This window comes from Terrapene carolina, unplaced genomic scaffold (genome assembly GCF_002925995.2).
Source record: "Terrapene carolina triunguis isolate 2854851 unplaced genomic scaffold, T_m_triunguis-2.0 Scaffold112, whole genome shotgun sequence".
NCBI classification, from domain to species: Eukaryota; Metazoa; Chordata; order Testudines; family Emydidae; genus Terrapene; species Terrapene triunguis.
Window position 1 is genome coordinate 15,491,229 of NW_020664463.1, and position 25,903 is coordinate 15,517,131.

The following is a 25,903-nucleotide window of genomic DNA, read 5'->3' on the forward strand; positions in this document are numbered from 1 at the left end:
CCCCCCCCCCCCCCCCCCCCTTTAAGTCCAAAGAGGGTCACCAGCACAAAATGGTTGAGAAACACTGCTAAAGAAGATGGTGATTTTGAACAAGTAAAGTATAGAACATTAATACAAGTGTTCTTTCTTAAGAATGGACTGAAAAGACCTGTGTTATTCTCCATCCTAAACCATCGCGTTCTCCTTTAGAAATATATGTATACATTTTTCAGCTATTTAGCTAGTGAAAAACTCTTCTTTTATGCATTATCCAATGCAGGTTTTCCCCATCCCGCAACTATATTTTTATGCATTCTTTAAACTTTAACATGCAACTTAAACAAAATAAAAACAGACCAGGGTTACAAGGGTATGCTACACAGCAATTAAACACTTGCGGCTGGCCCACGTCAGCTGACTCAAGCTCGGGTTGTGAGGCTATAAAAGTGTAGTGTAGATGTCCGGGCACAGGCTAGTGCCCAGGCTCTGGGACCCTCCCCCGTCACAGGATCTGGAACCCAGGCTCCAGCCTGAGCCCAAACATCTACACTGCAATTAAACAGCTCGAAAGCCTGAGCCCAAGTCAGCTGACATAGGCCAGCTGCGAGTGCTTAATTGGTGTTTAGACAGACACTAGGAGTCCCATGCTTACAAAAGTTCAAAAAAAGTAAGCAACCTTGTCACAGAAGTCTATTAACATACCATATCCACAAAAATAAATAAATGAATAAATAAATACAATCTTAATTCAATGTCAAGATCAAAACATACTCACATTGAATCATCATATATGCAGTAATAGATGCACAAGTAATCAATTTGCCACCAACTACCTCAACTATTCATAGTCAACTAACAAATGATTCTCCAGTACATCCTCATCAGAATCTACATCACCTTTTATCCAAGCTTCCATTTGACCTAAATTGTAGAAATATGATTTTGTAATCACTGATTAATCTTTATCTTCATCATCATCTACTGCAGTTAAAGTGGTAGGAATCCATTACCATCAGGTTTGCAGATGATCAAAAGAGGTCATATGAAGTATTTCAGACAGTAATTTTAATATGTAACTTTAAAAAAAAAAAAAACTTTCTTGCACATGGCTGAAAGTTTCGAAGGACTACTGCCAGTTTGCCAGAAAGACTTCAGCTGAGTAAAGTACTGTCTGTGCTGAAATTCACCCTTAAAATTGACAAACTGACCACCTGATTGTTCCCAAATAAGCTCCATTTCAACACAGCATTAACAAAAGAATTTTGTATAGTCAAACAGACTGCAGGCTGGTCTCCACTGGAGAACATACAACGGCATAGCTACATCTCTCAGGAGTGTGAAAAATCCACACCCCCGAGAGACCTAAACATACCGACCTAACCCCTGGTGTAGACAGTGCTAGATCTATGGAAGTATTTGTCTGTTGGCCAAATTCTCCTGCCTTTTGGGGAGGAGAATTACCAATGCCGACAGAAGAACCTCTCCCATCAATGGAAGTATTGTCTACACTGCGTGTTGCAGATGTGCTGCCGTAGCATTTTAAGTATAGACATACCTGTGTCTCTAGGACCCGTGTCTTTAAGACCTCATTCAATATCAGGAAATAATTGGCTTTCAGTTAACCTGTGCTGCACACCGGATCTTTGAGCTAAGAATTTCATGGTCTTTATCTAGGAGCATAGCAAACATTCCACTCATCAGACAAAACCAAGCCCGCAAAAACATGGCCAATCAAGCAATAAAAAGTTAAAAACGTACTTTAAAGTGATTATCCACACCTCTGTAAATAGACAACTTATCTGGCTAGTTATATCGCCTTTGAAAGACATTCTGTTAGGAAAATGGGAATTGATTAGCAGAGAAGCACCTCATCAGAAGTTTAGGTTGAAGCGATATCACTTCAGATGACCTCAGCAGGCTCTCCTTGTCCTGATTAATACCAAAAGTAGTAAATCTCAGAGGTTGGAATATCTATAGGATGACCACGGGCCACGCATCACCACCTTGATCATCATCAAGGAACAAACAAGGGAGGACTCAAAACTAAAATCTAGACAAACTTGTACAAAACATCAGTTGAAAAGCCTCATATAACATTGGATTGTGATGACTATGTTCAGAGGAATATGCAAGACATGTAGGTTGCTTAAGACATGAGGTTTTTAAATCTCAGTATTTTGCTAATTCCAATTCCAGAGATCATTTAAAAACAAACACACACACGACTGAAGTTCAGCTTCAAGACTCTGTACATACACTATCAATTTTCCAAGATAACTACTCAGGATAGTGGCGGCTTGTAACTTTTGTCCTTTGACCCCACAGTAATGAAGTTTAACTTAAAATTTGTGTGTTTTTGTTTCGCTTTGGTACAAGATTAAAACCAAAACCAAGAAGCTTCTGCCTCCATTGGTGAACAATACAGGAAAAATCATACAGTGTACACATACTTAAGAGGAAAAAAATGCAGGAAAGAGTATTTCAGGTTTGTGCATGCCAGAGTACAGGGTTTCAGGTCATCATTTATTTGGGCACTGTAACTCCTTATGAATTTACAAAATGGCTCAAAACCCCACCACCACCAATGGATTCAAATGCCTCTCAGACTTCAGTGGGACAGGGGAACACACAGGAGCTACCAAATGTAATGTACTTTTTTCATTCAAGTGTTATGGAACTATATTTAAAGTTAGCATTTAACAGTACACCAAAAATACTGAAGTAGTGCTATAAATTAAACGGGCAGGTTTTTAAAATCAGGTCCTCTGATTACCATCTTGCTGATCTCCCACACAATTTATGAGAATTTTAGCACCCAATAGTTTACACATGATTAAAGTTGGAGACCAAGACAACCATTGGGGGGGAGGGATAGCTCACTGGTTTGAGCATTGGCCTGCTAAACACAGGGTTGTAAATTCAATCCTTGAGGGGGCCATTTAGGGATCTGGGGCAAAAAACTATCTGGGGATTGGTCCTGCTCTGAGCAGGGGGCTGGACTAGATGACCTCCTGAGGTCCCTTCCAACCCTATTCTATGATTTAAAATATATATATATATAAATAAAAGTTAGGTGTTCGTGGGAACTCACTGGGTGCTCAGTACTTTTTGAAAAGTCAAGCCACTTATTTAGGTGTCTAAATATGGACACAGAAGCATTACTCTAGGGCACCCATGTTTGAAAACTTTAGCCTACTTTTATTAAGCAGTTTTAAAGCTGGCTTTGCAAGCTTGCAGTGCGTTGTGTTAGTTCTACTACTCCTAATATTTCTCTAGAAAGTTGTTACTAATAATCAAGTCTAATTTAAACACATGGGGTGGGGGGGGGGGGGAGATCTGGGAAAGAATGGGAAGAAGCAAGCTGATACTTGCAATGACATAACTTTAAAGTCAAGTGTGTCATGACCTGCCAAGCTTTACAATGAATTCCAGCTTTACAATGGTATAAACAAAGCATCTGCTTCTTGCCCTGGTGATCTGTACATTATTTTACTTTAAAACCATTGTTGGTCCCTCAGGCTAACTGTGTTTTTTTGGTATTGGTCCAGGACTATATAAATAACAAGACCCAGGCCTAGCACAAGTCTAATTGTCTCTCTGTGGCTTATCAAGCATAAGTAATGAATAAGTTCTCAATACGGTTATAACATATTTGATTAAACTTCCTGCTCCAAAAAATCTTTCCCTTGATTTTTATCCCACCCATTGTTGTACCAGTTGCTGTCAGTCTGCCCCTGCTACTACAGGAGGAGAGAAGAGAGAGAATCCCAGCAAGATTTCTCTTCTAAATGACAACAGCCTTGAATTTGCAGAGGAAAAGGACAAGTGTCCAGAAATCAATGGCAAATTTCTCTCTCGTTTAAAGGGAGGTGGGAAAAGGAACAATTTTAAAGTTAAGATTCTTGATATATATATGGAAATCTGGATTCAGGCTTTTCAGGCTGTGGAGGCAGAGAATTTAGGAGTTTTTTCCCCAAGGGGTAGTCTTACACTGCAACAGGAAATACAGAGTTCTGGAAAGACAGACAGACAGACAGACAGACAGGAGGGTTGCTAGATATGGATGGGATAAAGAATGTCTCTTCTTGACAGTGAACAGGAAGACCAAAGCAAGCTTCACACTTAAAAAAAAAATTTTTTTTTTACAATGCTACATTAGAAAAATGTTGTGTCTCCTCACTAAGTGAAAGCAACTACTGCAGTGTTCATTCCTTTCCAAGTGCCAACAATTAAACTGTACTGGTGGAAGAAAAAGTGGGAAATTATAAGAAAAGGTCTAGTGCACGTAAGGACACAGAATGCAAACGAATGAACGGAGAGATCTTCTCAAGATCAACAAGAATGCAGTAGGACTCTAAAACTCAAATTTTACCATTAAAAAAAATGAAATGTCAAACAGCTTGTATAAACAGCATATATACAGCCAGAGTGTCAACAGAATTAGGTTCATATAGTGCATGTCATACTGAAAAACACCCCAAAGTGCTTTACAGAACAGCAAGCTAAAGTATCACTAGTACAATGACAGTGTAGGTAAAGTACTGGGTATAGCAGTTGCATGCTCAAAATAGCTCAGTAAGCCTTGGACATATCAATTGAGGAATTGCTGGCTGGCAAACTGGTCATTCTTCCTCTCTATTCTTTGAGTAATGGGGATTTCTGAACTTTCACCCAGATTTTGGAGGAGTGTTAGCATTGGAAGTAAGCCAAAGTCCCAATTAGATAACTGTTTTCTTTTGGAAGGGGAGTGGAAATTAAAAGTGACTAACCAGTCAGTATTATTAGTCATGAGGAGAATAACTAACTTTATCCCAGCTCATACATCAACCCTTCCTAAAATACTCTGGAGAGAAGTTTATGGAATCTACCCAAAACAGGAAAGGGGGGTGGGGGGGGGGGGAAAAAGGTTTTGTTCTGAAAAATAAAAAAAAAAGAAATTCCTCTAAAGTGCGAATAAAAAAAAAAAAAAAAAAACTAGAAAAAACACTTTGCTATAAACTGAGACTATTCAAAATGCTAGTTGTCATGGAAACTGCTCAACAAGGGTCAGCCAGCCTCACCTTTGGCTGCAAGGATCATTTGTCAATGCCAAACCATTGCAAACATGCACACAATACTCACCCTCCAAATCTTTTCCGTTCTGGCCAGCGCGCTAATCTAACATACCAGAAAAATAAGGATCTCTGCTTCTCAGAGGTATTCCTTTCAGTATGAAACAATTTATTATTTAGTTTTGGAATTATCATGATTCTTGCTCAGATCACCAATGAGATAAAATTGCCTTGAAAGAAAGAAGCATTGTCTCTCTCTTCATTTTCACTACTCTTTAACTGGAAATCATCTTTTTTCCCAGCAAAGTCAAAAACGTTAAAGTTTCAGCGGAGGTTTTGAAATGTAATTATTCAGCATTTTTTTGGTTCTTTCAGCACAACTGAAATTTACTGAATGGATCTGGCTCACAGGGGAAAATTGATTTTTTTAAGTCACTGTGTTCAGTTTCACTCTTTCCATGACAAACACATTTAACAGGCCAACTGCAGAGTAAAAATGGAAAATCAATTTATTTCACTAATATCAGTAAGCAGCCTAAAAGAGGAAGTCTACACATAAACAAGAACAGATTTACTTCTTTTAGATCCTTGGGAATCCTGCTGGCCTGCTCTTTTTAACTGTGATACCCCGCAAAATTCACAATTTTGACATTTCACAACTACCAAAGCAATCGGCGGACACTTGGAGCTGGCCCTGTAGGGCTCAGGAAAGTCCTGTCTCCCTCACCCACAGCAGCCCCAAGTCTCTGTCACCTTCCCCACCTCAAAGAAAGCGCACGATTGTCAAAGATACCTTTTTATTATTATATAATCTCTGAGCAAAGCATAACAACTTTGAAAGCTGGACCATACCCAACACACAGGCCTTCCCTGTTTCCCTTTGGTCCTATCCTTCCCCAGCAAAAGTCTCTTAGCAGCTGTGATTTACCAGTATGATGCATACTGGGGCATTAGCTCAGCACAGCAGGACGTCCTAGAATGTGAAACAAGGCTTGAGGTATATACATTTTTACTTTGTTTTGCACTGACTACTCTAATACTGTTTAGCAGAGGGGTATACAGCACGTATTGACCAAGGAAATGGATTTTCCATTTTTAATTTCCATTCTACCTCTTAAAAGGTGGGCCCGTTATTTTGGAAGATTCAGAGAGCATAAACAGGCAGAGTCATAGAGTTTAAGACCAGAGAGACCACCGGATCATCTCATCTGATCTCCTATATATCAGAGGCCACAAAACACCATCCAGCCACCTCCACACCAAACCACCATAATTAGACCAAAGTATTATAGCCCTCAGGAGACTAAATTATTGTGTGCCACAGGCAGAGAACAAGAGGGACACACAACTTGATATCGATATGATCATCCAAGTGTCTCTGCTGCACATACTCTACATATTACTAGCACAATGCTTTAAAGTGATTCTTAGTAAATAAAACCACTGATATGAAGAGCTATGCTGTATGTCTGAACAGGAGCACACTAAGGGTTCAGTGTCTCATGTTCTTATGGAGAGAATGGAGTAAAAATTGACTCATTATGAACCAGGCAATGAAATAAGCTGATAAATGTATGGCTGTGAATACCAGATTCCAATAACAGAGTTTAAATCATTATATGAGATTTTTATTTATGAAAATAAATTCTCTTCGTACACTTGCCTCAGATAATTTATTTTGACAGGCAATAAAATCATCATTAGCTTGTTCATCATGGTAAGGGTGGGAAAGTACATTTTTTGCATGGGCTGGCAATTCCTCATGACAATTTTGCAAGGTTGCTTTGGAATCTTTATGCTTTTTTGCTCTTCTATGTACAAGAGGCAATTTATTTTAATAAGGTTCTCACAGACACATCTAGCCATGTTAAACAATCAGGAGAAGGAGTGAAATAGGATGAGATAAGAGGAAACACTGAAGAGCAGCTACAAGTCCTAGAAAATGTCTTAAATTAAATATAAAAGGGTATTCATATAAAGTACGTTAATAAAAAACATTTTTTTCAAATTATTCTATTTAAAATTAATTCTGCCTGTATCATTTTATGGTTTTTTTCCCCCCTCTTGCTACCTTTTCTGGGGCGAGAGAGTCTGCATGAAAAAAGGCTCTTTGTTTTACAAAAGTTAATTTGATCCTGATACTTATTCTTCAGCTGTTTGACATCAGGATCATTATAGCAATCCGATCCAATGTTAAATTTATTTAGATTTTCAAACTAAACATCGCTTGATTTTCAGGGAGGGATGTTGATCAGTCATATTTCCAAACAAGTCAGCTAGACCTCTGGGTGCTCAACACCTCTGGAAATAATGCCACTTTTATTTTAGTGCCTAAATATAAATTCAGGTGCCTAACTTTCGGCACATGAGTTTGAAAGTTTCAGCCTATGATGTTAGGTATGCATAGGGTAGGATAAGTAGCAGCATTAAAGAGATATTTTAATTTGTTGGATCTCACTAATCAAGAAGGGATGAAAATATTTAATGTACAATAACAGAAGTGCTTTACAGACATTAATTAATTGAGGCCAGGTCTACACTACAGACTTATATCGGTATAACTATGTTGCTCAGGGGTGTGAAAAGTCCATATCCCTGAGCGACACAGTTATTCCAACCTAACCCCTGGTGTACACAGGGCTATGTTGGTGGGAGAGCTTCTCCGTCAATGTAGCTGCCACCTCTCAGGGAGGTGGATTAACTATACCAATGGGAGAAGCTCTCCCATCAGCATAGGAGTGTCTTCACTTAAGCGCTACAGTGGTGCAGCTGCGCCTATGCAGCGTTTTAGGTGTAGATCTGCCCTAAGAAGCAATATACGAGGTAGCTGTTACCTCCCTTTTTAGAGATGAGAAAACCAAGGCTCAAAATGCTTGCCCAATGCCACACAGTCAACCAGTGGCGGTGGTGGGACTACACCCCAAATATTTTGTCTCCAGTACCTATTCTTTAGCCATGAGACCATGCCTTCTCTTTTAAAAAAAATAGAGAGATGAGCCTATTAATAGAACACAATTAGAAATTTTCCAGACATATGCAAGTCTTCAGGGATCATTCCCTATAATTTATATCTGTACTGGAAAAGCATAAATCATTCCATCATACTATTTCCCATAATAATATTTCCAACTCATGAGCCCCTTCATATGCATTATCAAATGAAATGGACAAACACCTTACTTGCAGAAACTACGTAAAGTTTATTCCTAAATAAAACAAATCCTACCATCTTTGCAGGTCTTTCCATTCTCAAGGAGTTTCACACCAGTGGGACAAGCACACTGATAAGAAGGCTTGATAGGAGACATCAAACACAAGTGGGAGCAGCCACCATTATTACTTCCACATGGGTTTGTAGCTGTTGAATATAAATCACACAGATTAATGTTTTTGATAATAAATGACCTCATCTCATGTGTCAGGAGGCATAAGGCATTTTGCGTTGTAAGAGTCTGTGATAGGAAAGTGGATAAAGGAGGAAATAATAAACACAGAACAAGTAAAAGTTAATTCAAAGCATTAAGAGTGGGTAATTATTGTACCCAACTGCAAAGACATTGCATATTTCCTTTCTTGAAAATGTGCATTTGGCTCTACATAGGATTCATGTTTCATCTGTGCTCTTATCAGTTTCACAAACTGCTCAGCACCAAAACAAGCAGCAGCATGTACAAAAATACAAAATGCAAGCAAGATAAATTCATTAAAAGGTTAAGATGGTGGCTATCCTACAGAGCTAGTCGTGTTTAACACCATTAGCCACATTAACAATAGTTTCCATTCAGGAACATGGACTTCTCAGGTAATGCTCAAGAGAGAAAAAACACAAGTCCCCTATTGCTTAAATCTCCAGCACATGGACCCCTTAAAAATAAATAAATAAAAAGGAATGCTGCACGGCATCACTATGGCTGGCAAGAGGAGGAGGAGGGGTGAGATGTTTTATTAATGTTAAAGAACAACGTAAAGAATATTCAGTGTCCCTTTGGGTCTATTCCCAAATCCCCTGCTTTGGAAACTGCTGCATCATAAAGCAAATGGAGCCATCCGGCTCCCTCGCAATTTCCTCCTGTCTCCAAACAGAAAGGCATATCAGACTTTTACAGATCAGTTCCAACCTGCAGCTAGAAAAGAAAGCAAGACTCCTTACCATTTGGCTGCCTCTGTTGGCTGAAAACATGGATATCCATGGGAGAGAAAATGTTGGAATGTATTTCACGCAGGTCCTCCCCAGAGTACTTGTTGCAGGCCAAGATAGAATGAGTGTTCCAGTCAGTCCAGTACAATGTGTCCCCAAACAAAGTCAAAGCAAAAGGATGTGGAAGGGATCCTTTAACCACTGCTTGCCTAATAGGGTACAAGGAGGAAAACACGTGCACATATAATTAAAAGTATGCTTTTGTTTTTAATTTTATGTTTAAGTAGTGTAGTATTTATGAAAAGGTGTTACATTGATAGCACTGCTGACCAAAGCCTTCTGTTTATCCATGGAAAAGCGCATTAGCAACGGAGGGCAATTCACTTTCTATTGGCCAATCCGTTGATGCCAGAATGCCAACAGATGCCAGCTGTGAGGGGTCTATAGCTCTACTAACAAAGCACTATAAAAGTGCCAAGGAGTAGTTACCTTTTCAAAGTGCTGCACAAACATTAGAGTCATATTGAGATTACCAACTCATTTCGCACTTGCCAAACTACTGATAAATAATTCAAGTCACTTCCAACCTTGACACAAATTTAGAACTGCAAGGGTTTGTGATCTATTACCAACCCTCTGGGCCAACCATCTCTTCCAGCTTTACTATTATTTTCAACCATTAGAAGAATAGCTATAGTATCAAAAATTTAAATATTACAAAGTGTTTAAATACCAGAGTTCTTTTTATCATCATTTATTACACTAGAGTGTTTTAATATTTATTAAAAGCAAGGACATTAAGAATCTCATCTACTGGCCACATTGCTATGATATCTCTTCTCATCCCGGTTTCCCCTTTTATGTGGTTCTTATATATCCCCAAAATGCAATTCAAACTTTGTGGAAGACAACACGTTCAAATTTCTGCTATGTTGAAATCAGTCATTATGAATCTGGCCTCATGGGATTCAAACGGAGTCATTTGCGGTCTTTTTTTTTTTTTTAAGCAGCTTGTTCTACCTCACACATATGAAACACTGTAGCTGACTTCCAAACACCCCTTTAGCCAGTGTTCTGTTCTGAATGTTATCAATTTTTAATACCTCTATGTTTTTGCCATTCCTTCCTTCCTTCCTTCGTTGGTGTCACTATCTAGCTTCTGCTTAGAAAATGGATGAAGTGGGACTTAACAAAAATGTATACAGGTCTGTCGCATCTTAGGTGCATTTAACGTGCGATTTCAGCTTTACGCGGTCGGCAAAAACAAAACAAAAAACAAAAACAAAAACAAGAGAAAAATAATTTAAATACTGTTTCTGTAGTGCAGGCGATTCTGCCCGCCATTACATTCAATGTAATTTTGACTATACACGATTTTCGCTCTAGGCGCTGACTGCGGAACGTAACCCCAGCGTAAGATGAGACAGACCTGTATACATTTCCACTAGACATTCAGTTGCTGGCACAGGTCAAACTCATTTTGGCAAACTGCATTTACTTAAGAGGACTACTAAAGTAAGGCAGACATTCTAAAAGATAGTTATTGAACCCCACTTCCCATGAATTCTGGAAACACATTCCTGACCAAAGATTAGGGCTTGAGGTACAGGTTCAGTTTCTTTGGGATCAGGATTTGTAAGATGTACAATGACCAGCCAGCCTCATTTCAAAGTCTTTTCTTGAGTGGAAAGGAGTTGCATAACTTGGAGAAATATCCATACACTCCCTCGTACAAAAGAGTCAACAACTGAATGAGGGACAACAATACTCTCACTTTTCTGATCAATGTTAAAAGCTAAGCAGCAGGCCAGTATTGTGAAGTATGAACCTGTACTGGACTGGTGGCTCTTTGGATAAAGGATGTTGCAATTTCTAGTACTTTCACTCTAGCACATTTAATTATCAATGAACTGTCTTTTAAAAACTGCTACTCTTCAATTTGCTAGAAAAACAAGCTGATTCATTTAATGGTCATGTTTATGTTCCAACACCACACTAAATAAAATCTTCTATTTCCTTATATTTTGCAATAGGATCTCAGGTATCAAATCATAACTGCTCTTTTACATGCCTCCATCTGAGTCAGACAGGTATATATTAGCACCTAATTAAAATGAGGAAACTCAAGTTCACACATTGTGAGAAACTATTATAATGTAGCTTTCAGTTGAAATCCAACATTGTGACAATGAAGCTTGACCTACTAGGTACTCCCAGAATAATGGAGTTTTAAAAAGTATGTGCCAAATAGCCATTAAAAAGCTTTCAAGTTTGCATAATTAGCCACAGGTTATAACAGGGGTAGGCAACCTATGGCACGCGAGCTGATTTTCAGTGGCACTCACACTGCCCGGTCCTGGCCACCGGTCCGGGGAGCTCTGCATTTTAATTTAATTTTAAATGAACTGTCTTAAACATTTTAAAAACCTTATTTACTTTTAGTTTAGTTATATATTATAGACTTATAGAAAGAGACCTTCTAAAAACGTTAAAATGTATTACTGGCACGCGAAACCTTAAATTAGAGTGAATAAATGAAGACTCGGCACACCACTTCTGAAAGGTTGTCAACCCCTGGGTTATAACAACAGGACCAGAATTTGTCCAAGTCTTTTAACACATCACATGATAATTAAAAACAGCAGAATTCCAAGGTCTCAACGATTACCAACCCTCTCACTGCCCCTCCCTTCCGCTCCCCCTCCCCCCCCAAAACCCAGTGGTCTGAACACCCAAGGTCAGATTTTTCAAGAGTGCTCAGCGTGCACCTACAACTCAAGCCATATTTTTCAAAAGAGCTCAGTTCCCATTTAAAGTGCCCAGATTTTTAAACATCCTCAGGCCCCAAGAGCCCTCAAAGAGAACATGTCATTGAGAACAATGGAAGATGCTGGGTGCAGAGCACTTTTGAAAATCTAACCGTTAACATGCAATGCATAAAGTGAATTGTGATCCTTATCCAAGCCTGACCCTATCTGGAAAGGTTCATGAAGAATAGGAAGCTACTTCACTTGATTGCTCTATCAGTTATGTGGTTATACTTAAGTGTGTGTTATTTTTTCTGTAGATAAAAGGACAGGTCATAGTGAAAAAGTCTTTCAACCTAAGTACACAGGTACTGGTTTCTGGTACTTCATTAAGCTAAGTAATAATATAACACTATGATCCAATTCATGTAGTTTTCTGGACAGCAATTAGGAGATGTGGTGATAGTTCATTTTCAATCACCTAATCTAAATGGCATTTTATTCTCTCGAAAGACGTTCTATGGGCCATATTAGCAAGTTTGCTGATGAGTCGCTAGACAATTTGCATCAACAATGAAGTTGAGCTCCACTAAACAGACCTTGCCAGCTCTAGATTCTAATCAGTTGGAGCTTTTTTTTTTTTTTTTTTGGGGTGGAGAGGGCGGAGAGTGGAACCACAGAAAGCAGGGAAAGGAAGAGAAGTAAAGTAAAACAAGCAATACTCCCTCTCTGGCTGCTATAACGCAATTTTGTTAAGTATGATCTGCATGAAGGGCTGCAAAGTTTTGGTGGGAGAAGGGGAGAAACTGGAAGGAAATAATTTTTATCCTGATTTACTAATTATGAAAGGTGCCAGAGTGACAGTACTTAAGAGTGATGTTGTATATTGAGCTACTGCATATGGGTAACAGCAGTGCAAGTTTCCCACAAAAGTCCTGCCAATGTGCTTAACCACTGATGCAAACGAACCCCACTTAAGGGTAAAAGGGGAATTGGGTCTCCACCCCTCTAGTGAGACTGCCATCAAGGGCACCAATTATGAGGTAGCTGGTGTAACTGGATTGACAAGATCTGACAGCTGGCTGGTGGCAACTACTTTCAATCATTAAATTATCAGCCCATGCCCGATTTGAACAAGTGATGTGAAGGCAAGATACTGTATATCCCATTATCATTCTACCAAGCTATTCAGTTCCCTCAAAGGCTTACAGTTTAAGTGTCATAGTCAAATTACTACTTCTAGTCACAGATATCAACAGGAATAAGAGCGGGAGAGTTGGAGATAAGAGGGCAGTTTTATTAGCCCTGCAGACCTCATGGAAGTTTCTCAATCAACACATAATCATCAGATAAAAATATTTAATGGCTCTAAGAGAATAACTGGAGGTTCAGTCAAAATTAACATGAAAAATGTAACCACACGATTAAACTTCAAAAGCTGGAGGTAGTTTCAGGGTGGATTAATTAAAATCACCTATTTTAATCATGATTTAAATCAGCAAGCAGGAAACCCTGATCTGAATCACTGATTTTAATCTTGCTTTGCATTTGTACTTCTTAGTTATTTTCCTAAAGAAGGTTAATTTTCATTGGTTGGTGATCATTAAAACATGATGATCCTCAACTAAATATAACCATTACAGTAAATCTGATCTTTCTTTTTGCTAACCAGAAGGGTCTACCACATCTATAGACATTTATTTAAAGCAATTATAAAGTCTAACTTACACATATTCAGATTCTTAATTTTTCCTAATTCTTAATGTTTACATTTTTATATTGTCAGAAAATGGTGTGATGCATTTATTACTTAGGACGTGATTAATTTTTTTTTACTTATGATTTGTGACAAGCTCTATTCGGAGGGAAATTCAAACAATTAAAAATGCACAAAACCAGCATTTTTAAATTATTTTAATTGGGTAAATAAAGGAGGTTTATCAAAACATGTTTTGCATTTAAAACTAATCAATGTATTGAGAAAGGAAGTAACATCTCTAGTTAACAAACTGAACTGACTTTTCCTGGTCACCATTGTCCTTCAAAATTTTAGAACTAGATCTCATCTTCTCAAACCCAGTTTTTATTCACAGATTGGAGGAGGAAATAAAGTTTTCTGTTTTTTCAACTCCCATTTGTTTCTTAATTTTGAATGGTCTAGTCACTGCACTGAAATAGCTGAATAAGCAGAAATGAAGAAAATATTCTCTCTGAACCTGCAGAAGAGGCTATTGCTACTAAAAGTCATTTTAGCACTTCAACTAACTCTGGTTCCAAGTGCTCAGCCAGTGACTTCCACCAGCTCAGTGGTTTGACTTCCTTTAACACTTGGCAGCAAATATGTACTGCTTAATGTTTTTTAAATTTAAATTTTAAAATTACTGTAATAGATTATAGTAAGCTTAGGCCTTACCATAGGTTCTCCAATTTAATTGTAAATAGATTTAAAAAAAAAAAAAAAAAAAAAAAAGCCTGTATTTAATTTAAATGTTTAAAAGTCCAATTAAAAACATTTTTTTTAATCACCTTTTTATCCAGCCTGGGCAGCTTACTTTAAAAACATTTACAAACCATATATACTGTTTTAGTGGTGGGAGAAGAGAAAGTACACCTCTATCAAGGTGAATTTCTCTTGTGATATGTATCACTGTTTCCTGACTATAGCCAGTTATATTATCAGCATGGTAATCAGAAACGCAGTAAAATTAAAAACAGATTTTGCCAAGAAGATTGCTATTGCCTGAAGAAAATTTAGTTCAAGTTAAATGTATTTGCATTTATACTATTGTTTAAGATGCCTATATAATACTTTGTGAGGAAGCAGGAAGAGAAAGGAGTAAAAAATTACTATATGTGGCTATAGAAATTTAAAACAAACTGAATGAATAAAAAAAGATTGATGGCCAAGCATTTACCTATTGTATATGAAGAGCAACCAAAAATCTTGCCCTGTTGTGGAATGACTGTTTTTTGTTAGGACACCATATTGAGTACAAACATTTTTCTTACTGATGATAAAATAGAGTCCAAACTGTAAATGTGTAGGAAGAGGCTGGTTATACAACCCTATTCTTGATAGGTTGGTTTTTTCCTAAAATCCTGTACAATTTGCTGCCAACCCCCAAATCCAAGAACAGACTACATGCATTCAATTTAAGATGAAAAACATTTACAGCCTTTTCCTTTATTTTTTAAATGCGCAAACTAAAACAGAGAATGAAGATGGGATTTTTCCAAAACTTAAAAGGGCAAACAATTAGACCAAAGGATGCCGCATTATACTAAATCTAACACTGTGGATCATCCACACCTCCTTATTTTAATTAAGCTTTCCATGCCTCAGTAAATCCATTATTTCCTCTTTACATTAAATGAGGAAACTCATTCTACCTGAAAACTGTATTTCAATAAATCCAGAACATATGGGGTGCTTTCAGCCATTGTATTTCTCTCAGCTGTTTATATTCCATCTCCACAGCACCAAGAACTTCATTCTTTTATCCATATTATATACAGAACTTATTAGTATACACTAATGGCTTCCAGCATGGTATAATAGACACTGTGACAAAGTTCCTCCTCTATCTTGGTGGGTCCTGCGCTTATTGGCAGATTTTCTTGCCTCAGAGATTCACCATGTGGGTTGGGGAACAGCCCAGAGACCTTCCCCTCTGGAAGAACCCACAGTCCAGGTCAATTGGGAGGTTTGGGGGGAACCCGGGCCCGCCCTCCACTCCGGGTTCCAGCCCAGGGCCCTGTGGACTGCAGCTGTCTATAGTGCCTCCTGTAACAGCTGCATGACAGCTACAACTCCCTGGGCTACTTCCCCATGGCCTCCTCCAAACACCTTCCTTATTCTCACCACAGGACCTTCCTCCTGATGTCTGATAACGCTTGTGCTCCTCAGTCCTCCAGCAGCTCACCCTCACACTCTCAGCTCCTTGCGCCTCTTGCTCCCAGCTCCTCACACTCGCACTACAAACTGAAGTGAGCTCCTTTTTAAAGCCCAGGTGCCCTGATTAGTCTGCCTTAATTGATTCTAGCAGCTTCTTCTTAATTGACTCCAGGTGTCCTAATTAGCCTGCCTGCCTTAACTGGTTCTAGCAGGTTCCTGATTACTCTAGTGCAGCCCCTACTCTGGTCACTCAGGGAACAGAAAACTACTCATCCAGTGACCAGTATATTTGCCCTCTACCAGACTCCTGTACCCCACTGGTCTGGGTATGTCACAACACTGAAAAAAATCAAAAATTTTCAGTCAGCTAAAGCAACATTTTGTTTCAGTTCATCATTTCCACAATACAGAACATATGGGGCTGTCTAGTAACACTACTGACAGAGCTAAAATCATAGGTCTCAAAAACTGAACAATGGAACTGCAGACTGAGATAATAAGGGGTAACTTGCATGATGAAGCATCCAAAACTGAGGTACTCATAATCAATAATCTTTTTAAAAAATCTTGGTCAACATTTCTATATCAGCAGACTAAGCACATGGACAGAAGGTAGTTGGGTCCACTAGTCATGGAGGGTCTTTATCCCTACAGTCTCTTCTCTTCATGTTCCATGTTGTAGGGGCCAATCTCAGTGGTAGAGAGTAAGAATTATCCTATGTACATTTAATTCCACCTTTCAAATGAAGTTTTTGTACATATTACCATCTTCCAGATGTTCCAGGATGGTAAAACTAGCATTGTTTTGTTTTTTGCAACTGAATTTCAAAAGCAAAAGGGGGGAAAAATGAAGTTATCCATACCACTGCCATATGCTAACAAAATAGCATATAGACACCCCATATTAAACAAGTAATCTTACAATACAATTTATGTGAGAAATAGTTCTTCATGCACAACACTTGACCTTTCCTGTCTGTCAACTGAGTGAAGAGGGAGCAATCTTCTGTCCAGATGGGTTGATCTGATCGTGTAGAAATCCCAGTTGGATGCTTGAGGGTTTCCACTGAACTGAGCTGCCTTACCAAATCCTTAATAACCTACCCAATTATCCAACAGTGGGTGAAATGGGCCAATTAAGTTGAACATTTTAGTTCATTTACACCATACAGGGACATTCCACTTTTATCTGAGTATTCATTACCCACTCAAAGGATTCCACACCAGGAATTTAAGTAATGAAATTGATGGCCTGCTAACTAGGAAATCACAGGTAATGATTTAAACAAAAAAATCTCCACTATTTCAGCATAGCTACATTTCCTTAAAAACCTCTCAGCAGTATTCCAATTAAACGATGTACAAGCACACAAACGCGCACATGGGGAAAAAAACCCTATCAGCTTAAAATGCTAACACCGGTCTGCAATGTTTCGCTTTACTTGTTTCATGGTGTGGATGAGGCACCTTCCTTTGTACCACAGGGCCTTCATAATCTCACATTGCCAGAGTTTGGCTTTCCCACACCAACCCCTTTCAGGCAGGTCAGGCCTTGCTTGCAACAAGATAAGTGTCTGGACAGCTAAGAGGCAAATTTGCCATATTACTCTAAAGTGACAGTGGATTATTAGAGAAATAGAAATCCAATTTACAATCTGGAGGTAAAAGTTTTCTGATTAGCCATGTAATCAAAAACACTGTCTTTAGGGGTTACTGCTGGCCCATATCTACATTTGCTGGTTATTAGCCTATTGAAAATATATTACACCTCTGATACTATATACTGGATCTGTTTTGAATGAATGCTCATGGGCTACATTTTTGTCACAGATTCCATTATTTTCAGGGTTGTTTTTTTTTAAAATCCCTACAAAAAGTTTTTGTACAGGTATTTTACTATATCAGTGATAGATGGGAAGATGTCAAAATGTCGTTCTTTTTAGTACATGAAAAGTATAATAGAATAAAATACAACAGCAACAGATTTGTATAATACAAGTTAAACTCTGTCTCGTAGAGACTATTTCTGTCTGTATACAGACCCGAAGAAGAGCTCTTTGTAAGCTCAAAAGTTTGTCTCTTTCACCAACAGAAGTTGGTCCAACGGAAGTTGGACAAGACACCCATCTTGTCTCCCTAGTATCTGTCTACAAAGTAATTTAATTATACCATAATTCTTAAAAAATGTCAGTTATATATCCATGACTCTTGATATTTTGGGCTATTTGCTTGTAGGTGGGTGTCCTGTTAAACAGTTTAAAAGAAAATCCCAGGCCCTGCCAAGCTAAATCCTATGACAGTGGTCCGCAAATTATGGGGGAGGAATGTTCGGGGGGAGAGGGCGCGGATGTCATGCGATAAGTCTCGGGCCAGCCCTCCACAGGGAACAGGCAGGAAGAGCCACGCTTCCAGCCCCACTCCACCCCCAGACCAGCTCCCCCGTTTAACCCCGCAGTCTTGCTCTGCCTCCAGGCCTGGGCCATCCCCCAGGGGAGGTGAGAAGCATAGGAGTAGTTTGACCTCTATATTGGGTGGGCAGCTCCAGTCAGGCCTCCGAGGCCACATGTGGAGGGCCAAATTCTGTACCTGCCCGAGATTTGCAGTTTGGGGGAGGGGTGCAACGCCCCCCGCCCTTCCATTCCCAAACTACACCTATGGCGGGAAGAGAGTGCCATGCGTACAGCCCCACTCCACCCCCTGCCCCGCTCTGGCCCCAGATGCGGGCCAGCCCCCATGGGGTGAGGGTGGGGAAGGAGCACCAAACTTCCAGCCCCACTCTGCCCCCAGACCAGCTCTGCCCACATTCCCTCTCAGACTAGCTCAGCTTCTAGCCCCAGCTCCTCCTCTATCCCCAGTTCTACCTTTAACTCAAGCTCTGCTGCTTGGCTGTGCAGTAATGGGGGGGGGCCACAGGCAGATTCCATTGATGGTGAGAGGGGGTGCGACTGGAAAAATTTGTATACCATTGCTCTACAGAATATGCGAAGCTAATAGTAGGGTTGCCAACTTTCTAATGCCAGAAAACCGAACACCCTTGCCCTGCCCACTGCCCTGCCCCTTCCCCCAGACCCCACCCCCCGCTCACTCCATTCCCCCTCCCTCCATCGCTTGCTCTCCCCCACCCTGGCTCACATACTCATTTTCACTGCAAGGCCCAAACAGGCATATTTATTGTTTTGACAGATGTACTATACTAATTTCAGGTTTAATTTGTTACAGGATGCTAGAGCTGGCAGCAAAATAGTCAAAAAGGGTAATTTTTTAAAAACTGAAATTTCACAAAGGTTTTCATGATTGTTTCCCTCCCCTCTTCCCATTTTTGGTAACCAACTCCATGTTTTTTGTTCACTAAAAAGTTATTGTAATTTTACCTGTGGAATTAGGACCACACATTATCACAACTGCAATGGGTCCATTAAAGGCCCACTTCTGAAGCCCAAATACAAATTCATAGAGCATAACCACAGAAATGCACATCTGTCCAGACACACACATATATATCTGTAGAAACTGACTCCCACACCTACATGCAGATACACACGTGTAGTCATGTGTACAAATCTAGCATGCACTAACACATATACTTCCACATTATTTACTATATCAATTGTTGTTCAGTGCCTAGAGACCCCAACAAGATCAGGGCTCCAGGGTGGTAGGAGCTGGACATACACATAAAAAGAGAGAGTCTGCAACAAAGAGTTTATAATGTAGCTAGACAAAGGTGGGGAGAAATCTATGATACATTGTCTCTTCTGCAATTACTAATCAACAACATTCACTTTTTAAGAAAATATTTCTTTTAGACTGCCCTTCTCTTTTAAAAACTTGTTATGAAATGAATACACACATTTTATGTCATCAATTTTTTTGTGCGCAAGCCAGCAAAAGCAAAGAGTTAGGCTGCAAATTTTATTCACACAGGTATACACACAAGTGGCAATACTCGCACCTCCCTACACAAAGACACACAGTGAAGGAGACGGGGGGGGGGGTATGTGGGGTGGATAGGGATGCAGGGGGAGGCAGAAGGGTACAGGTGCATGAGGATGTGAGGGGCACAGGAGTGTAGAGGGACATAATGGGAGTGCAGCAGCGTATGGAGGTGAAGAGGGTGCAGGGCTGTGGGGGGGTGAAAGACTGGGGGTGGCAGCTCTGGGAGGTGGAGAGGATGGGTGGGAGTGTACTGTAAGGGGTACAGGGCTGGGATGGGTAGGTGTAGGGGACAGGCGGGATGGAACAGTGAGGGGGATGGGGGTGAAGCCCCATTCCCAGCACTCAGAGACGGGGATACATATCTCAAACTTCTGGATGCTGGTGACAGACGGCAGTTTGCCGCAGGGCACGCACCGCAGCTTGAGCCCAGCCACAGGAGGAGTGTGAGGTGAAGAAGAGGGCCAGCAGCAGCGGGAGAGGCACATGTCACGACCCTTCAACAGCCGCCTGCTAGGAGCACTAGTTTGTCCCCTGCCCCGGCCAATGGGAGCTGCACCTGCAGGCGGGGCATCACACACACACCCCGGGCCGGCCGCCCTAAAGGTTAGGAACCGGACATGCCGGCTGCTTCCCGGGATCCGCGCAGGGAGCCTGCCAGCCCTGCTGCACGGCACCACCAACCAGACAGTCAACGGCCTGGTCAGCAGTGCTGACTGGAACCTTCAGGATCCCTTTTTGACCGGGTGTTCTGGTCTAAAACTGGACACCTGGTCACCCTAGCTCAGTAACAACGAAGTGGTAACACCAAAAACCAGCCCAGTATACCCTAATTCCTTCAGGGATCATGTGGTTTCTTCTTCTGCAAAGGTAACAAACGCTTTTTAAAAATAATGTAGAAAGTTAAATGTCTTCCCCAATACAGCTCAAGCACAGTTCTAATTACCTGACAAAGAGGGAAAGCAAAGGTTATTTTGGGGATATAAAACATTTTTTAAAAAATAAATATGCAGTATTTCCATTACTTTTGCCTGTTTTTAAAACTGCATCTGCCATGTGATACTTCCTTAAAGTCTCCATGGTAAAAAGAGTCTTAAGATACTGCATATTCAATCTTAAGTTTATTATGCATTTTAAAAGTGTATAATTTTGTAGCTGAACAAGATGTTTGATGCTGGACTGGAATCAGGACATGAAAGCCTTACCCTTGGAAACCAAAGGTGAAATAGTGGTTGAAAGTGAAATGATTCTGTTGGTCTCATTTCAGCGCACATCATAAAATTGCTTCAAAGTTCAGTTTGAGTCAAAGGACTCTGCTAAAGAAGAATTTGGGATGAAAATAGCACTGGATGTTGTGCTCAGGAATGAGGGATGCTGAAAGAACTACAGATAGAAGCAGCTATCACAGTGGAAGTCCCATGTGTTTAACTCAATTTTGTTTTGCTATTTCCTCACTTTTAGGAGCACTAGATATTTTAATACAATAGATATTTTTATCATGTATATTCATTTATCAGTCACTAAGGTTAGAGTTTCTGCTATATTTTTACAAACTTTCATTTGAGGCACTGAAAGTTCTATTTTTCTTACGTAATTACTCTTTAAAAAGCTCTTTAAGCTTGCTCTAAGGAAATATTATGGATACAATACAGCTTTGTTTTAAAAAAACTTAATGGGACTTTTAAAAAAAAAAAAAAACATTCCACAAGAAAATAGCAATATTTTTAAAATTAAATTAGATTTTTTTAGTTTCAAGTAAAATTAGACTGATTACAATTCTGTATTCTTTATTTGTAGGGTTTTACTTTAAAACCACTGCGGTAACCATTGTTTCTTTGTAAATATTCTTTATAAATAAATTATTCTTTGTAAATATTATTTTCTAACAATGATATCCAAATTTGTATTCCTGGGCTACTGGTACACCGCTTAGGTAGATGAAGGCATTGTCCATTCAGCCTGGTGCCTGACAATGCACAAAGGCCCCAAAAATATGCTGCCTGTTGTGATTTACTGCTTAACTAGAATCACTAGCATGTAAATGTTCACAAGTCCAGACATTTGGAAATTACATTTCTGCTGCAATTTTCTGAAATAAAGTGCCATGGGCACTTCTAGCAAGAGTTGGGGAATTAGCTCCAATTCGTGCCCACCTACCCCCACCCCTGCAATTTCAATTAGCCATGGTATTCTTCCCTTCCTCTTCTGAGTTGTCATGCAGTGTTAACACAGCTATTGACTTTTCACCCCAGAGATGGCTCCATTTCAGTGGCTGATTTTTTTTAAAGCTTTTTTAAGACATATCTATACACCCACACAGCTATGTGATACATAAACTATATGTACACAAGGATAAAAGGTTCTATTGTAAATGTAAGACTTCATATTTTTAACTTTTCATCAAATCCACAACAACTAATCATCTGACAGACACACGATTTCATGCTTGAAAGCAGACCCACAATGCTCAAATACAAAATTAGAAACCTGGGAAACACTTGCAAGACAGTGAACGTCTGACAGTTGCTGAAAGTATGTTCTCTTACAATGGCCTCTAAACCCATCTCATTAGCACAAACGCGTCCTGAGGGACCATGTAAGTGCATTTCCCTTCAGCCAATAATGTGTTAACTTATTAATTAGAACTGCTGCTGCAGGGTAAAACAAGACAAAATTAATTCAAGAGCTGCCTTAGCAGGCCAACCTATCTCTGTACTCTACTCACAGGAGAGCTGTCTGCAATTCAGTTTTGTTTAATTAGTCCCTCAAAAAGCAACTGGTTCACTCTGATAAGGAGGTTAAGAGCAAAACAAAACAAAAGCATGCCTTCCATAGGCCAATTTCATTTTTAAACTATTATTTTTCCAATGTGAGAAACTGCTGTTTTAAAAAAGACTGTACATTCCTCTCTCTCGCTTGCAAACCAAGGACATTGAACATCAACTTCTGCACTACCATCCTTCATTCTAACAAACCCAACACTGAAGCAGTCAGGCCAATAAGCCCCGTGGCTAGACGACAACTATATTTGATTACTTAAAATTTGCTGTTTGGGTTTTCTTATAAATTTAATCTCATATCACAAATTCAGTGGGTGAGTTTTACTATTTGAATAAATGGAAGGGAAGAAGTATTGCTAACATTGTCACAGGGCCTAATAATCATTTTTTATGCAGAAGCTTGCAGAGTTTAGAGAGCGCTCCTCTATCCCCCTTTCTAGTTAGCAATAAAACTATGAATCTGTTGGTTTTTCCCTCCTCCTCTCCAACCCTCACTTCTCCCTATCCCCAAAGGAGGTGCCAAGAAAGTAAGATGTCATGGATGCACCATACTATTTATTGTCTTTCGTTGCTGACAAGCACAGTAGCCAGTTTAATTTAAATCCATATATTTTGATTGCTGTTTAGTGCAAGAAACAGAAATAGTAGTTAGACTAGAAGATAAAGAATAAAAACAAAGCTGCATATTTCCTATAATTTCTGGTATATTCAGCAACACCAAGATTTTTTCTCTCTTTCACATATTATTACTACATCCTTCCCACACCACTGTTGGCACACAGGGCAGAAACTCATCTACTTTATTCCTCTCTGCCATTTGCTGTTGCTTCCATCTACTCCATGGTGTTGAGATCAACTGTTATGTCCTCCCTATTACGGGTTCTTCTTAAGGTTTCTCTTCGGCTCCCTCATTTTTTCACAGCAGTTAGTTTCCACATGGGAGTCTATGCATTGGCATCCAAAGTAAATGCCCCAAATATATCCAGCACTTCCTTCCAATTCCAGTGGCTATGAGCTGCTGGTTGGTGATTTCTCAGATCTCTTCACTGGTGATTAAATCTTTCCATCTAATGCCCAGAATCTTTTGTAGACATATTTTCAACAGTGTCTAGTTTTCTGACTAACGTTTTCATCCAGCATTTGCGGCCATATGTTAATCCTGAGATTATGTCTGGGTTGAAAATTCTAAAGTTTTTTTCTGATGCTGTATATGTTTGATTTCCATATGCTGCGAGTTTAATGAATGCTGTGGATGCCCTTCCTTTCCTGATGTCACTTCCTTCTTGAGGTCTCCGCTAGCTAGTATAGTCCTGCCCAGATGGATGAACTGTTAAACTTCCTTGATATTTTTGCCTTCTAATGTGATGTTGCTGCTTGACCTCTGGGTTTTGAGGACATGTGTGTTAGCATTACTAATTTTGAGCCCTGTTTGCATGCTCTTTTTCCAGATTATCTTTGTAGCTTGTTTGAGGGTGTCACTCAACAGCGCAATATCATCTGCCAAGTCTAGATCTTCAAGGCATTTGCCATCTACCCATGATTTACCAGTGTTTATGTTGCTAATATATTTCTTTATTATCCAATTTATGGCAATGCTAACCAGAAGATCAACCAGAACGGTGTTTCGTGATGGTGTCCACTTTGAACCACTGTGCTGCCTTATAGAGCGCTCACCTCTATACAGAATTGTAATGAACCACTGTGTTCACTCTTATAGAGCGCTTCGCCTCTATACATAATTGTAATGATATTGGCAACTTTAGATGGGATTCCATAGAGCTGAAGAATATTCCACAATATATGTCTATGCAAGCTGTCAAATTCCTTTTGAAAAAAAATCAAAGAAATTGATTTTCTATATATGTAATGTACGCACACAGTATATTAATTTGAGCTGTGTCTGAACTTCTAATACTTTGAGCTTTATCTATCAGACGCTGGCTTTTCACATCCAATTTAGATTATTTGCTTTCTAAATTCATGCCAAACCAAACCTCCATTTCCTTTGGCTTGTTTGAAACTCTTTTCTGGATTAATAGTATTTGGTATTATTATTAAACTCTCTCTCCTATGAAGCCTCATATTTAATCCGCTTTCTTGGTAGATTCTTTGCTACAACACATTTATTTGCTATTAACTTTGTCTTCTTCCTTATATTATGCAAGACTAAAAAGGCTAGAGGCAGATCTTCTTTGTACTCTCATCTGCCTCCTTTGCAAAACTGACCAATCTAAACAGATTTAGGACATTATATTGGCCAAACTATACAATTTTTGTAAAGCCAGTTGCTTCTGTTTATTGCTTCAATGGCTCTATAGCTTCCACATGAGCAAATGTTTACATGTAATATGTAATATCAGTGTAGTGAAAAGTAGTAGAGCAACGAGTAGCATTTTCTAGAGATCACAGGTTCTAATTCAAGGAGGAAAAAATTAGACTATTAAAAAATTATATATGAAATGTATTATATGTGATGGCTAGTTAAGGATCTGAACACAGGTCATTTCTACTAAAGTGTCTGCCCCCTGGTTACACAGCAATTAGTTACATGCTATACAAGGTCCATCTTTTTAAAGAGCCATCTCCTTCATCTCTATACTCCTTCATATTATACTATGAGTCCTCACTAACAACAGTAATTTAGAAATAAGCTAACATTTATTTTAAAGTAAATAATACACCATCACAGAGTGATGCTGTCCTTGCCCTCCCATTCTTCTGCTCTCTACTTTTGCAATGTCTTGGTATGTTTTGTATGTGCATGGATTTTAAAAGGTGGCCAACAAAAGAGGAAAAATTTGGATTTGTACCCTTTTTTAGGTCTGTGTGCATTTAAAGAAGGCCTCAAAAGTTTGTTTACTTTCAAAGGTTGTTTTTCCATTTTATTTCCTGCCTTTTTTTTTTTTTTTTTTTTTTTTTTTTTTTTTTTTTTTTTTTTTTTTTTTTTTTTTTTTTGGGTTAGAAATTCAGATCTTGACTGAGGAAACTAAGAAAATGGTGACATCAAAAGAGCCAAGCCACTGAAAACTGAATAAACTAATGGTATGTTAACACTAGGAAAAAGGTGTGTTTTTAAAAACATGACTGATAACATTAAAAAAAAACAAACCACTAATGTAGACAGGCCAAACTGTGGTTTTAACACATTAGTTGGTCAAGATTAACCCTGGGAAGGAAAGTAAGGAAGGAAGACCTTGACCAGTTAACACATTAAAACTACAACGTACTGCATCTATATTTTGATTTTTAAATGGGTTAGCTAGTGTAGACAAAGGCCTAGGAGGTAAAGACAGAGAAGAAAAAAAAATTAGAAAGAGCTGCTTTGCTCCTTGAATAAATCTTCCTCTTTTTTTCATGATGAACGGGAATTGTAAAAAATG

At 39.2% G+C, this 25,903-nt stretch overlaps 1 protein-coding gene across 2 annotated transcripts in view; it reads right to left on the bottom strand.

The window, feature by feature from the left end:
- Window positions 1-25,903, bottom strand: part of LRP6 (LDL receptor related protein 6) — a 196,010-nt gene that overhangs the window by 81,077 nt on the left and 89,030 nt on the right. For both annotated transcript variants that reach the window (XM_026652320.1, XM_026652319.1), the window contains exons 4-5: window positions 9,181-9,377; window positions 8,257-8,388 (exon numbers count right to left, since the gene is read on the bottom strand). In XM_026652320.1, coding sequence (XP_026508105.1) covers window positions 8,257-8,388; window positions 9,181-9,377 — 329 coding nt within the window. The remainder of the gene's footprint in view (window positions 1-8,256; window positions 8,389-9,180; window positions 9,378-25,903) is intronic.